Source organism: Choloepus didactylus, chromosome 7 (genome assembly GCF_015220235.1).
Source record: "Choloepus didactylus isolate mChoDid1 chromosome 7, mChoDid1.pri, whole genome shotgun sequence".
Lineage (NCBI taxonomy): Eukaryota > Metazoa > Chordata > Mammalia > Pilosa > Megalonychidae > Choloepus > Choloepus didactylus.
Window position 1 is genome coordinate 83,957,852 of NC_051313.1, and position 14,698 is coordinate 83,972,549.

Genomic DNA, 14,698 nt, shown 5'->3' on the forward strand with positions numbered 1-14,698 from the left:
GATTGAATGAAATTCCAACTCAGAACACTCAAGAATTTTGAGGGATTTCAGACCATTTCATAACGTTAGTGAAGGATTTCATTCCAACCACACCCCCTTTTAGTAACAAAAGAAAACATAAAAAAAATCTTCTGTTTGCATGTTTATCAATAAAAATAAAGCGTAAAGTTTTTATTTCAATGTATCTGCCTCAGAATGTAAAATGAAAAACAAGTATATTATATTTTCTCCCAAACCACTTTGATGGTAGCTGTCTCTCCAGCTCTCCAAGACAAAGTCGTATTCTGGTGACTGCTAGCAGTGTCCTTTAGAGAATTATGTCATCGTTCTCATGAGCTAACTAACAAAGAAAAATGTGTGCCTGTTGAAAAGGCTTTTTTTTTTTTCCGCTGACACAATTAAAAGTCATATTTTCATCCTTGTTTGTGCCCCAAAGCTCATCTCAGTGTGGAATTCCCATTAACTTCAAAGGCAAATCGATGACGGAATATTTTCCATAGAGAAAGAAAAAAAAGGCTGGTGGGGTTGGCAAGCTCCTTGGGATACTACCAGAAAACATGTACCAAGACTATCTAGAATAAGCACATTGTTTCCTTTAAAATTTGTTGGGATTCCTTTGATCCTGACACTGCTATGCCCCCATCTTGATCAGGGAACTTGCACTGGGGTGGAAGCCACTTGAGTGGCTTAGTTCCATAATTTGAGTAGCTAGACGTATTTCACTCTTTTGCTGACTCTGCTTAGACTCACTCTGTTGGGTCAATTTAGACCCTCAAGAGGGTGAACATGAACCACCTGTGATTCTGCTGATTCTCCTAGTACTGGTTTCCGCCTCTGACTACAGCAACCCATTTGCCAATAATTGGACTCCCCAGGAAACGAGGTGCCCTGGTTCTTCAGTAAACTTCACCTAAGACTCTCTGGGAGCAGAGTTTCCAGATTGTTTTGCCAAGCCCTTCAGTTATTGGAAACCTGGTCCTGAGAGCCAGTGCACTTGACTCCAGTGGCTGGAACTCTCTTATACAAACAATCTTCCTTGCACCTCTTCAGGAGGCTTCCTCCAGCCCATCCTTCCACAAGCGTAGATTGCCCAGGACTCTGTACTTCTGCTATTTACTTTTGTACTTTTGCTATATGGTAACAATATTCCACTCATCCTTTCCCCTAGGATGAATCTCCTGTATTCAAACAACTTTTTGACCTGTGTCCTTCCAAGCCCACTTGAGGCATAGCCATTCCCTGATATCATTCCTATTTTCAGATTTTGCTTGATTTTATGGATTTCTCTGTAAATGTTCTCATGCTCCCCAAACTCAAGCCCCACTTTGGATAGCAAGTGAGGAGTCTCCTCTGTACCTGGTCACCCTTTGCTCCTGCAGGCCCAGGATGTCCAGTTCTTCCCAATAAGCCCTGTAAAATACAAAACTAAGTTTTTACAGAAACAACAACTAAATGGGAAAAAGGTGTTGGAAGTCAGTTGCTAAAACTTATACGTTTTGAAGGTCATTTGATTCTAATTAAATCAGCCCTGAAAGCTTGTATTACTTCAGGCTGATATAGCAGCTGTATCCTGCTGATAAGCCCTTGGAAGGGTAAAATTTGTATTTGTGGTTGCTTTTTCACCTTGGCCAACAATGTGTAATGACCTTAATTGGACCCTTTTGATACATTTAAGAATTTAGCCTTGCTGTTTAAATGGCAATTTACATAACATTATGCCTTCCTAAGTGAGCTATAATTTTGGTAACGATCAACATTTTAAATACTTCAAGACATGGCAGAATTAACAATCTGCATATTGAGTTACGTGATCTGCATTTTACCAATAGAGAATAAAATTTAGCTTAATTCTTCTTTGGAAGTAGAGTTAGCTATATTTTTCATGGTTTCTCTCACAACTCTCTCTCAACTTTTAATTTTAGAGTACAATTTTAAACCAGGTTTGTTCTATGTAACTGTGGTGAAAGCATAAATGATTACATTAATTATGAAAAATCCATGAGACAAACATTAAGGTAGAGCATGAATACATCCCTACTTGTGTGGTAAAGACTGCCTAGGAACTCTAAGCAGGGAGGAGCTGAGAAGTTGAGACTTGAGTACAGTTGCTAGATTTAGCAAATAAAAAAGCAATAGTTGGGACTAACATACTAAAAAAATTATTCATTGTTTATCTAAAATTCAAATTTAACTGGGTGACACGTATTTTCTTTGGCAACTCTAGACTTTAGTTGTCAGGAATGAGAAGTTGGATTTGTCAGGTGGGAAAGGAAAGGAGATCTGATACAGGACTATAGGATTAAAAACGACACAGGCCATAAGGGCATGTTTGAGGGGTGGTAACAAAAAAAGTCCTGTTAAAGTACAGGGTGTTTTTATTCATAAATAGAAATAAAAATAAATTGAGCCTCATAATTCTTGCACATTTTTTCCTCCCAGAAAATGAATTCTCAGCTTAAGTTGCTTAAGAATGTAAGGGTATAACCATCTGAATAACTCCTCCAAAGGTTAATGCCAAAGTATTACAACTAAAAGCTAGAATGCTCTTTTACATCCAAATTCTATTTCAAATAGATTAGCTTAATCGCAGACCGTTTCCTGGTCTGTAGAATTCTGATGATGAGTCTATGGGACACTGAGCAGCTTTCACTAATACTAAATGAAAATCTGAGATGCTGAATGAGGCCACCTTTCTAGGCCATGGCTGCGTGATCTATGTAGAGTCAGGGACAACAAAAGGCAATGAAGAATGTGAATTCACCATGAAGCATCCCTGCAGATATAAGCCTTAGTGGAACAGTTTTGGCAAATACTTACAGGGGGGCCAGCGGGGCCTGGAGCGCCTGAAAGGCCTGGAATTCCTTGAAGACCCTAGAAAAAAGATAGTCCCTAACATAAAATCCATTATAGTCATGGCTGAGAACAAGGTATTTAAATCAAATATTTGACTATTGAAAATTAAACATCTATTTTGACTAACTAAAAAACATGATATGTGTCATTTAAAAACACCCATTTTCAAAGAGTAAGAATGGTGAGCTGAAATGCCAGGACATGAAATCTGTAACAAACATAATTTAATGTTTTTGGTAATTCATAGAGTATTTCTGATCTTATAAAGCCATTCTATATTACCCATATTATCAATCATGGAAATACAAATGTCTAAATGGCAGAATGCCATCAAAGAAATATATGATTACACTAAAGTTATGGGTTTCATTCAGCTAGTGGAAAAATGGAATATATTTTAATATAATATTTAGTTTCCTAGCCAGTTCTTTATAAGAAGAAATTTGACTAACTGGTAAATTTAAACTTGGAAACTTTAAGCATAAAAATGAATGGATTCTCCCTTCTCTCCTCCTTGGATTTGTAAAATAATATTTATTATACTTGAAATGGTTTAAGATGCTGATACATTTATATATCAAGGAAGAATTGGAAGAATTACCTGGTAACACATATAATTTATTTTGTTTTTTTAACCAAGCTTGTCAACAAAAAAAATTAACAAGTTACAGAAAATCCATAATATGAAATATTTTACTATTAGAAACATTTCTTAGAGCATTATTGGAAAACACGGAAAAATTAAAGTTACAGACATTACATAGAGTAGGGTCCAAACTTTAAAAATTATGTGTGATTTATAAGATGGGAATGATAAATAGAGGCTCATAAGCCTTATTGGAAACTTTAGTGCTAGATGTGTTTAAAAATTCCCACCCTCCCACTCACACCTGAGAAGGATCTAACAAAGGAATGCAAAGCAGTGGTTAAGGGAAGGTCCACAGGGAGCAGGAGGGTAATTGCACCCTGTGCCTCACTAAACTCCCGCCATAAGAGAAATCACAGAACAACAGTCTGCCCGTCCTAGCCCTACAGATAGAGGGCACGGGGCCTGGCCATCACTGGGATTCACGTAGGGAGCCTTTTAAAAATACAAGGCAACTGTAGGCCCTAACCTGGACCATCTGAGCCAGAGTGTCTGTGGGTCTGAGAAATCTGCATTTTAAGCCCTGGATTCTGATGATCATTTGGTTTGGGAAAGCAAAAAAAAAAAAAAAAAAAATCTGGATTTTAAAAGATATTTTGTATTTTGTAATGGTGATACAGTGTGCACACTGAATATTATGTAACACTCCCAGTGATGTCTGAGACAGCACCCTCTAATGAACAGAGAAATATTTCTGAAACAAAACTTACGACAGTCTCACAGAGTAGGATAAATAGACTGGCTCCATGTGAGTTCAGGTCAGATTTTGCTGCCAAATTAATTTGCTACAGATTTGGGAAAAAATTCCGGGGCTTGGAGAGGTTTTGGAGTTTTGGAATTGTGGATGAGGGATCATGGACCCTAGTAGAAAAGCAGCAGTCTTTTCTTGGCAATAGGAATATGGATAATTTTTATATTTTTAGCACTTTTGTCTATTTATCAAATTTCCTAAAATGAACTCAGGTCACTCCTATAATCAGAAAAACATTTTAAAATGCCCTTTGATAATTTGAGATAATCCAAGTTTTAGACTAAATGACTTCACCCTTTGAAGATTTAATTTTCTCTACTGAATAAAGCCATTTTTTTCTATTGCCAAATCATTCTTTGTTATGATGAAATTTGTTTACTTTGTACTGTTATGAAATATGCACTTTTGTACACATTACAAATCCTAGATTTAAGTGGTGATGGTAAAATTACTGCATACTTAATTATGAGAGTTCCATAGGACTCTGGGCTAGATCAAAACTCTCTGCACTAATGGGATCAAGAACCAAACTCGGCCAGGCCTGTCTATCCAATGTCAAATGGGACCATAAGTTGCTTCAGGTTTATTCATGTGACATGATGTGAAGAAATGCTGAAAAGAATCTCTTTCTGAACTTTCTGGAGTTCCCCACGTAATAAGAGTCTTGTACAAAATCCTATGTATGCTGTGTTAAAGAATGTGGGCATGTTATTTCTTCAATATCTTATCATCCTCACAGGCAAGGCTCTGTGTGTGTAGCAAAGAGACTGTACATATCAGTATGTTGGACTGGTGTCTTTTTATTCCCCCACCATCAATTTGTTTATGAGTTTATAAATATAAAGGAAACAAATTTCCTTTGGGAGTCGTTCTTCTACATGAATGGAAATTATAAATGCTGTATCACAAATTGCTTTACCTCAAAATACCTGCATTTCCATAAAATTCTCTCTCTATGTACATGTATAAGATATGCGTGCCTGTATATATTTCCTTTTTCCTACTTTTAATCTCAACACTGAATCAGTGTAGGGATGCTGAGTGCTTTAGGTCATCTAATTCATAAGCTTGGGACTCATTAACCTTTGATGACCACATTAAACTTTAAAATAAACCTCAGTCCATAAATTCAAAAAAATCATTCTCAGCAGTCTTTCTCTGAACGAGCTGAAATTTTGTAGTAAAGTTAAAGTTACTATGGATACATAAAGGGCAATAAGATAATTTTAGGAGACAAATGGCCATTGAAGAAGACAAATATAAAAGGGTCGGATAGCCAATTAAGCATATAGTATGAAAGTAAAATACAAATTAAAATTTATAGCTTAGATATCCAGGGATCATTAGGGTCAAGTTCTTTCCCAGCTTTTGCTATTGTGACTTTGCAAGTCTTAACTCAGTTACTACCAATTATATTTATTTTTTCACTGCTATAATTTATGGTTGATAACATATTAAGCAGTATTATGAAAGACTATAAGGAAAATCTGCATCCTAAGTGAGAACATTCTATGAGATGTGAGTGTGTGTCCTATTAGGGTCCTACAAGTTGCTACCTTGAGTTTTGCCACAACATTTGCAAAAAATGTAGACCATGCACACTGAGGATACTGTTACTTTTCCACAAAAAATAAATAGGCAACTTCTCCAAGAAAAATTCTCAAATAGATTAATTGAAGACATAATAATTAGAAGTACTCAAAGAGAAGGGTCTCTGTTTCTTTCCCACAAAGAGTAGAATATACATTTGGAATTTATCAAGATTAGATATTAGATACATATGTCAAAACAGTATAGTTTATCTGATCAGTTGGAGATGCATATATTCTTGGTCAATGTTTTATTCAATTGAACAATCAACAAATTATGATTTCAGATAGTACCTGAGTCCAAGTATAAGACAAGATTATAATTCACTATTGCCCATATGTCAAATAGAAAGAAAAAGCTGCACACCCCGTTTCCCCAAAAGGGAGTCAATATGTTACCTCAGTTTTTTTGTATTATTCATATGATGTGAAGAAATAACTGAAAAGAATCTCCTTCTGAACTTGTTGGAATTCCCTATGAATAAGAGTCCTGTGCAAAATCTTAGTACTTTAAGAACGAGCACACTAAAATAGTGGGGGAATATTAACAATGGATTTTCAGTTCATCAAGAGAGCAAAGTAACCTGTAGAATCAATAAAAATTAACTTCTAATGAATTTAACTTTGAGTTACTTATAAAAAACCTGAATTCCAATTACTTTCTGGCCTTTTGTTATTACCTTCTCAATTGCCTCTAAAACCTACTCTTGAATCTAGGCAGGTTAAAAGGTGGACTATTAAAATCAGTTACTGTACTTGTACTTAAACGAAACATTCTCTGGAGTGTGAGGAAGCAAAAAGCTCAAGAACATATTTTTAAAATAAAATGCCTTTAACGTTTTATTTATGGATGAAAATAAATGTTTCCTTGTTATTCAGTTTTTAACTTGGAAAAAACCCCAAAACAAACCTTAAAGTTTTCTAGAATAGGATCAGTATTAGATACAATAACACAATGATAATTTGTAATGTGAAATGTAACTCCAACTAGAAAAATAGATCTATTTTATACCGTTATGATTTTCTGCACTAACATCAAGGTTAATATTTGCCAGATGGCTTACTTACTTTCATCAAGAATTATTAGTATCAAAACTGTTTAAACTAACAACAATTCATCATCCTAACTGGTTTTTCTAAGAGTCAATGTGAATTATGCAGGAAAAGAATTATATTCCGAACATCACCATGGCTTAGTGTCAGAAAATTATGCCATTATCTCAAAAACGTATTTGACTTTGAGCCTTGGTCCAGGGGATGGCGACTGATTGAAAGTAGCTCAATAACATCCTCTTGGTAGTTTTTTTTCCCCCTTCCCAGGAGTTGGAAAGTTGAGCAGAAACACAGGCAAACCAAGGTCATTAGAGTCAAGTCAAGTTATAGCAGTGTCCCAAAGAAGTTCTGCTGAATTTGTAGCTAACCTTATTTCTTGGCTGATTGTTCTCTCATTCCTTGAATTCTATTAGCTATCTTGGGATTCTTTTCAGTAACTTCTACCTTTCTCCTCCCTCTTACCTTTATCTTGAGAGAGCCCTGGAGTTATTATATGCTACATGAAAACCCAAAATCCTTAACTGGTATGTTAATTTTGTGTCTTAATTTCTTTATCACAAAAACTGGACCACTGGCTGGTAATAAACATCAACAAATCATTGTAATTTAGAATGCATTAACATCTGAGCAGACCAACCCAAGTCTTTATTTTTATTTGTTTTAGCATTAAACATGAACTATAGAAAAACTGATGTCCTTCTTCTGTTGAGTCACATAAGGAGAATTAATAGGAGGACTATATTATCAGAGAAGAATCTCTTACCTCATTGCCTTTCTCCCCAGGTATCCCAGGGTAGCCCCGTTCTCCTTTGCTTCCCTAAAAAGACAATAAGTTCAGCTAGTTCATGCAATCTTCTAGGGACATATAATTTGGATAGGGGCAGGAACAGAAAAATCATGACATTTGCAAATGGTTTTTACACCACTTTGTCAAAATGTTTGTTTGTTTAAGAATTAGTGTAGTAAAATGGGTTTCCTCTTTTCACACCGAATTGAGGGTCCCATGGAAGGGAGTGGAGTGGCAACTTCCTTACCTTTGGTCCCTCTCTGCCTGGGATTCCTGGGGGACCCCGTGGCCCTGTATCACCCTAGAAGACAGAGCAGTAGCAGAAGTGAGAGACTGCAGTATGTGTAACTTAGCAGTTCCATAAATGTTAGCCAGTCTTCTCACCTTCTGGGCTATAGAGTCATACTTCCCAGGCTCACCCACACCTTCTTCCTCTCCTTTGCTCCTTTTTAGTCCAGGGACATTGGCTTGACAGTTGCCACAGAAGTTCTAGGGAACATGAAGAAATGTTTGCTGAGAGATTCATAAAAATCAATCTGTAAAAGTAAGACTTGATCAGATTTGAGGTTTTATTCAGAGATGCATGATGTGGCAATTGTTAGGTCATTCTACCTTCCAGAAAATTTATACAATTCGGAAAGGCTACATCTTTTATGAGGTAAAAACTGTTTATGAGGTTAGGCAAATAACACTTGTTTATTGACATTGGTGGATTTCTATTTTAAAAATTGTCCATATTGTTATTTAAATTAGAAATTCCAAATGAAGAAGGAATATATGTATAAGCCAAGGACACAGACTTAGTTGCTTAGCAGCATGTTTAAAACGGGAGGTGTAATAAAGTTTGGAATAACCAGCAAGATTACAGAGCTCATACAACCAATAACATAAGTCGTTAACAAAAGAGAAAGAGAAAAAGCTGGAAAGAAAGTTTTCCTTTTAAAAGGAAAATTAGCTGGAGAACTCTACACTGTTTGCCAGTGGAGAACCCTATACACAGTTTGCCAATGTCAGTGGAGGCATTCATGTGAGAAATAATTACTTGAGTGTCAAATCCAAGTGCTGATAGGAAATCTAAGTGGAATTACCTTTCCTTTGTCTTCTCTGTAACCTTTAGCTGATCTGGGAAGGCCTGAATTTAAATGTCAGAACTCACAAGATAAACATAAGTCTTATCACAAAGCTAAAGAGAAAGTGTCTGAAAGGCTTTGTAATGGCTTATATTTTAAAACAAATTGTTGGAATAAGAATCTAACCAGAAAAAGAATGAAATAGGGACCATTGAGTGTGTGTAAGTGTGTGTGTGTATGGGGGGGGGGGTGGTAGTTTAATTTTAACAGCTGACAGAAGGTAGGACACTATAGCCTTTATTTCTTCCATCTTTTTCACCAAAGAGAAGAATCTTCAAACATGAAATGCAAAATAAGTATCTTCAAAAGGGAACTGAAGCTTGCCATTGATAAGAATTTGGCAAAAAAGCCCATGGCTATTCAAGTTCAATACTTTTGATTCAAAGAATATTAGTATAGGTTTGATTTCTAAAAATGTTCTCATTGGCATACTAATTTTGCATGACATTTAATGGGATCTGAGGAAAATAGTTTAAAAAAATGCTGGGTTAAACAGTTCTTTTCATGGTGGTCTCAGAGCCTGAATATAGAAAAGGGAGCTAGAGTGTTCAATGATCTCCAAACTAATTTTTCTGAATCAATTTACAGGGCCAATGTGTTGGGTAGGGGAGTAAATATATGTATGTATTATATACTTATAATTGTAGAACCACTACTGATACTATCTGAAAAATTATGAAGATGGAGAGATGCCTGAGGACTAAACAGAACAAAAAATGTATCCATATTTCAAAAAGTATGAGGAAGATGAATTATTGCATCTGTAGACATAAATGTGGCATGGCAATATGCAGCAATATTTTCGAATGGATTATTCAATTGATTTTTCAGGAGAGCAGGAAAAAATGGTAATCATGAGTCAATACAATTTTTTGAGTCATTTCAAACTGACATTTCCTTTATGTTAGTCTACCGGAATGGCAGACCAAGGCAAACTGATTTCATTAAGGTTTTTGAAAAACTGTCTTAAAATATTCTTATGGACAGAATAAAAATTCATTGATTATTAGCTGTTGCATGTACTCATTCAAAGACAGATTGATATACGTATCAACCTAGAGGAAGGTCTTTAAAGCAATACTATTGGGCTGGTAATTGGGTCAGTTCTGTTTAATGCTTTAATCAAAGATATTCTGGAAAAGAGAAAGGAGGATAATCAAGTTTTGCAAAACTTGAAAGAGTGAGAGGGAGAATTAATATGTTGGGTAACAAGATCAAGATGTAAAATTCCATCATTATTAGGTTGATCTTACAGGTCCAATCCCAACCTAAATTCCAGTATTTAGATATTGCTTTAGAGAACTATACTCTTCTCCTCTCCTCTATTGACTACAGTTTGTTGGGACTAGCAACCAAGGTGTCCTGATTGCCTTAAGTCAATTGGCTCTCCTGGGACACAATCTTAGTGAGATGATGGTGAGATTGAAACAAAGTGTATTCATTAGAGAAATGCTGCCTTGGTGAAATTTTCAATTATTTTCACTCCTGAGACCCCTGGAGCCAGGGCTCGGTCTCTGTCAGAGGCTATTCATAATCTTTTCATCTGTTCTGTATGCCACCCCATTTTCTTTCAGGAAATTCATTTTTGCTTAAGTGTACAAGTTTCTGATCCTTACAGTAAAGAACGCTAATGATACTGGAATGATGTAACTCCTGTAATCTTGACATTTGTAACACTGCTACATTTGTAAAGAACCTAGGACTTAGTGCCTGAGGACCTGCGTTGCAGGATTAATGCTACACTTACTAGCTATGTGACTCTGAGACAGTACTTAAATGTTGGCTCTGAATTTCAGCTCTCTCATCTATAGAGGGGGAATACTACTACAGCCTAAACTCATAGAGTTATTGTGGACATTAAATAAGATAGGTAAAACAGCACTTATTGTCTGGCATGCAATTGTAACTCAGTAAATATATAACTCCTTCCTGAACCCCACAAATATTCATTCCTGGCTTACAAGAAAATGTAGGCTTTTGGAAGTACAAAAATCCCTCCAATATATTTTTATATTTTCATTCTACTTCCATTTATATTTGTATACCTATCCTCAAAACTCTAATCACTTAACAAATGCATGTATTAGAACTCCTCAGTCTTTCAAATACCATTCTACAAATATTCCTGAGTATCTACCATTGTGCAAATCCTTGGGGACTAAAGAGAATGAAAAAGGTATCCATATTTAAACAAATATGAAAAAGATGAATTATTGCATCCTGTAAACATAAATTTGGCATGGCAATATGTAGCAACATTTTAGAATGAATTATTGAATTGATTTTTTTTAGGAGATCAGGAAAAAATGGTAATCATGAGTCAATACAATTTTTTAAGTCATTTGAAACTGACATCATTAACTGCTAGGAATATAAGATAAATCACATATACGCATATATGGCCTAAGTGTATATATGTATGTGTATGTACATTGTCCATTCATATATGATACCCATAGAGAGACACATTACATGTGAGTTTAAAGAAAAGGGACAAATTTTCATCTGGGTTCACTCATGTTGACCTTTGCATATCACACAGAAACATGCAAATACATAACCTTACAGATGTCCAATTATCAATCCCTACCCCAATCTGTTTCACAAATAAAATATAGGGAAACATTAGAGAAAAAATTAATATTGGAGTAAGACTAATTTCCTGTAAGTCAGATAATAGGTAGAAATAATTTTTATTTAAAGAGTAACAGGTGTTAAGGAAATTGGCTTTGGAATTTTGTAGCTCACTTTATAAAATCCCACAGCATCAAAACTCAGCCTTGCAAGCTAGCTGTTTATTGAAGCACTAGTGTTCTTTCTGGGACTGGCCAGGGTAGACACGGTGAGAAGGATTAAGTTTCACAGTGGTGAGCTGGGGTGGGTAAACATCCATTAAGAGAAAGTTGTTTTTCCAGGCGAGAGAATGATCCACTCGAGGGTATTGATGACACTATTTCTTCTGCCTAGCTCATCACAGAACAAACTACTCTTCCCCACCAACCCTGCACCCTCCCCCCCATGAGAGCTTAGTGAAATACTGAGGAAGGATTAATATAAATGACACAAGATGTCTAAAGATATATGAACCTTTTCTATCCTAAGGATGTTCTGTCATTTAAAAATGGATTGGTAATTCAGGCTAAGCAATTAACTCAATTTCTGGTAAAGATTTTCATTCTGATTTCTCCTGGAAACCAACACATGATTTCTTACATAGCAACAAAGTTACCTTGAGCAAGACACCGATGTCTCCCAAGAGAGGAAGTGCAATCTGTGGTCAAGGAGAAAAAACCCAAATACGTGTATTTTTACATACACATGTGTATGCTACAATACAAACATACAATACAATATAGAAATTTTTCCTTAAAAAGAACGCAGGTGGAGATTTGTCATAGGGCTTCTAGAGCCCCGCTGTCAGAATGGTTGGCTTTATGTTTCATATCAAGAAATGGATACCATTGTCACAGATGGAATTCATAACTCTTTTTGGGAAACATTCACTATTCCTCTACCTAGAATATGCAAATACTCACATACAATTGTTTTGGTTCTGCATCCCTATTTTATATTTTTATGATACTGCAACCTTTATGCTGTGCCTACTATTATTGGTTTTAAATAATAAGTAAAGATAAATCATTTATGAACTAAAAATCACTCCTCTGCCAAGCAAATTATAAGGCTGTTGAGAAATATAAAGAGTACTGGATGAGTTTGGTTTAGTTATTTCTCACTGAAATTAAAAAATCTGGAGTCGACTTAAGTGATGGGCAAGACAGACACTGAGGAAAGTCAGGCAGGGTTTTAGGCTCACGCCTTAAAATGCCCTTGCAGAGAGACACTGTGTAAGTGTAAGCCCAAGTAATACTTTACAAGAGTCCTGATGAGGTACACATGTTTCACTAGTAGTGGAGTTAAAGTAAGGCCAAAATATGTTTCTGCACATAGCTTATAAAGGCACATAAGGCCCGAACAGTGTAGGAGGCAGAAGGATTCACAAGGCTTAGAACCGAGAGGACAGATTTGGATTTTATTATACAAAACTCTTAATACAATGTCATGTACCATATGGCCTCTCAAATTACAACTGCTGATTCTGAAGCTATTTAAACAGATTTCACTGTCGCTCAAAGCTAGGGTTTAAACTAAAATAAAACTTTGGAACACACTTTTAGTGCCTAAGCCCATCTTAAAGAGCTTGTTCAAGCCAGTTTTAGTAATTTAATCATTTCAGCATTTTAAAGCCACAGAATCAATGGAAATGTACCATATTATGGGTAACTTACCTGCAAACTCTCATTTAGAAAAATGAAATTCATTTAGTCACTAGCATTAGAAAGAACAGAAATTCTGGCTATATACTTTAACTCAATTTGCCATGGGATGGAGACATTATATGCTAAGCTCAGCCTGGGGGAAACTTGTAGAACTATATTATACCCTTAGGAAATAAGTATTCATCATATACACAGAAACGCTGACCTAGCTTGAATTTTTTTTGGTCTACAAAATAATGTGGGTAAACAAAATCACTAAGCAGTCACTGAGCAATCTTAGTTTGAACAGCAAAACTTGCTTGGTAGGCTCTTTGGCCTCTAGGTACATTAAAGAGACATAAGTCAGACTCAGCCTTTCTACATACCGGGTCACCTGGGGGGCCTGGCAGGCCTGGCTTCCCATCCCTTCCTGGAGCTCCCTGAAAAAAGAAGCATCATGTTTAAATTTCTGCACATTGCCCAGGTGTAGATTAAATCAGGAGAGGTAGGTGAAGATGGTCCTTACATTACTCCCCGGGGTTCCTGGAGTTCCTGGCAACCCAGGGAGACCTCGAGGACCCTGCAATAGGGGGAAAATAGTTACATCTGAGGACAGCCTTTCAGAAATTTCTCCCAAGCTAGTAAGCTGTATCTGCTGTGCGACGTAACTGAGTTAAGTAGCTTACCTGAGAACCTGGCTCTCCAGCTGGTCCTTGGGAGCCCTGAGTAAAATGAGATTCAACTATCAGAATTCTGCCTTCAGGCCCAGAGAGGAATGGTCATAAATTATCTAATTGGGAGAAATAACTAAATATTGTAATTGACTTAGTGGAACAACAGGGCTTGCTATTAGGTACACAAGAAAACTCTCTGCAAATTCTACCAAGCCTTTCAGGGTGGTACGTAAGCACCCAGATACTTGTTGCTGGGAAGTTCAGCATGGCTTTGCTCAAATCCTGGGTGGTTTCTCTCATTACCAACACCTGTCTCGGCACATTCACACAGGTACAAGCAATGCCCCCAGCTTCTAAATGTTCAGATACTGGCTGCTCATTGGGGTAACTGGGCTCGGGGCTCCCTTTCTTCTTTCAACTTTTATTGTTTCTGCCTGAACTAGTGTCCAGTGTCAAGAATAGGAAAGGAAATACCGATCAGTTAGTATTTTCCACTTCTAGAGAGCTGGAATTTGTGGTAACTAAAATAAGGCTGAGAGATCATCAGTGAACCTAGTGACCATGGCTCTATTCCTATTCTAATCACAAACTAATGAATGAGGTCTTCACAGCCTACGTAAGGGAAGAGCTGGTTTCTCAGCAGCTGGCTTCAGTAATTGCTTACTGACTTTCCCTTTTTATTTTTTTAAAGTACTCATATCACTGTCATTGCTAATGAGACTTATTGCCCCCTTTCTATTTATACTGTGCCCTTAAGTAATTTTTTTTTGCTTCAACTTTCATTGCTGCCCTTAATAATGTCCCAAACTCCTTTTTGTGTGTGTGTGTTTAATCTTCCATCTCCAATAGCCTTTTATATACTTGCCCTGGAAACTCAAATACCATTCACACAAAACATAAACATTCACTATTTGTTCCTCATTTTAAGTCCCGTGATAACTTCATTATAAGGTCAT

The 14,698-nt window shown here is 36.4% G+C and overlaps 1 protein-coding gene across 1 annotated transcript in view; it reads right to left on the reverse strand.

The window, feature by feature from the left end:
• The window catches only part of COL19A1 (collagen type XIX alpha 1 chain), a 341,781-nt gene that overhangs the window by 41,358 nt on the left and 285,725 nt on the right, over nt 1-14,698 (reverse strand). Inside the window, exons 30-38 of the mRNA XM_037844663.1 lie at nt 13,755-13,790; nt 13,595-13,648; nt 13,455-13,508; nt 12,039-12,080; nt 8,064-8,168; nt 7,927-7,980; nt 7,656-7,709; nt 2,818-2,871; nt 1,357-1,410 (exon numbers count right to left, since the gene is read on the reverse strand). Coding sequence (XP_037700591.1) covers nt 1,357-1,410; nt 2,818-2,871; nt 7,656-7,709; nt 7,927-7,980; nt 8,064-8,168; nt 12,039-12,080; nt 13,455-13,508; nt 13,595-13,648; nt 13,755-13,790 — 507 coding nt within the window. The remainder of the gene's footprint in view (nt 1-1,356; nt 1,411-2,817; nt 2,872-7,655; nt 7,710-7,926; nt 7,981-8,063; nt 8,169-12,038; nt 12,081-13,454; nt 13,509-13,594; nt 13,649-13,754; nt 13,791-14,698) is intronic.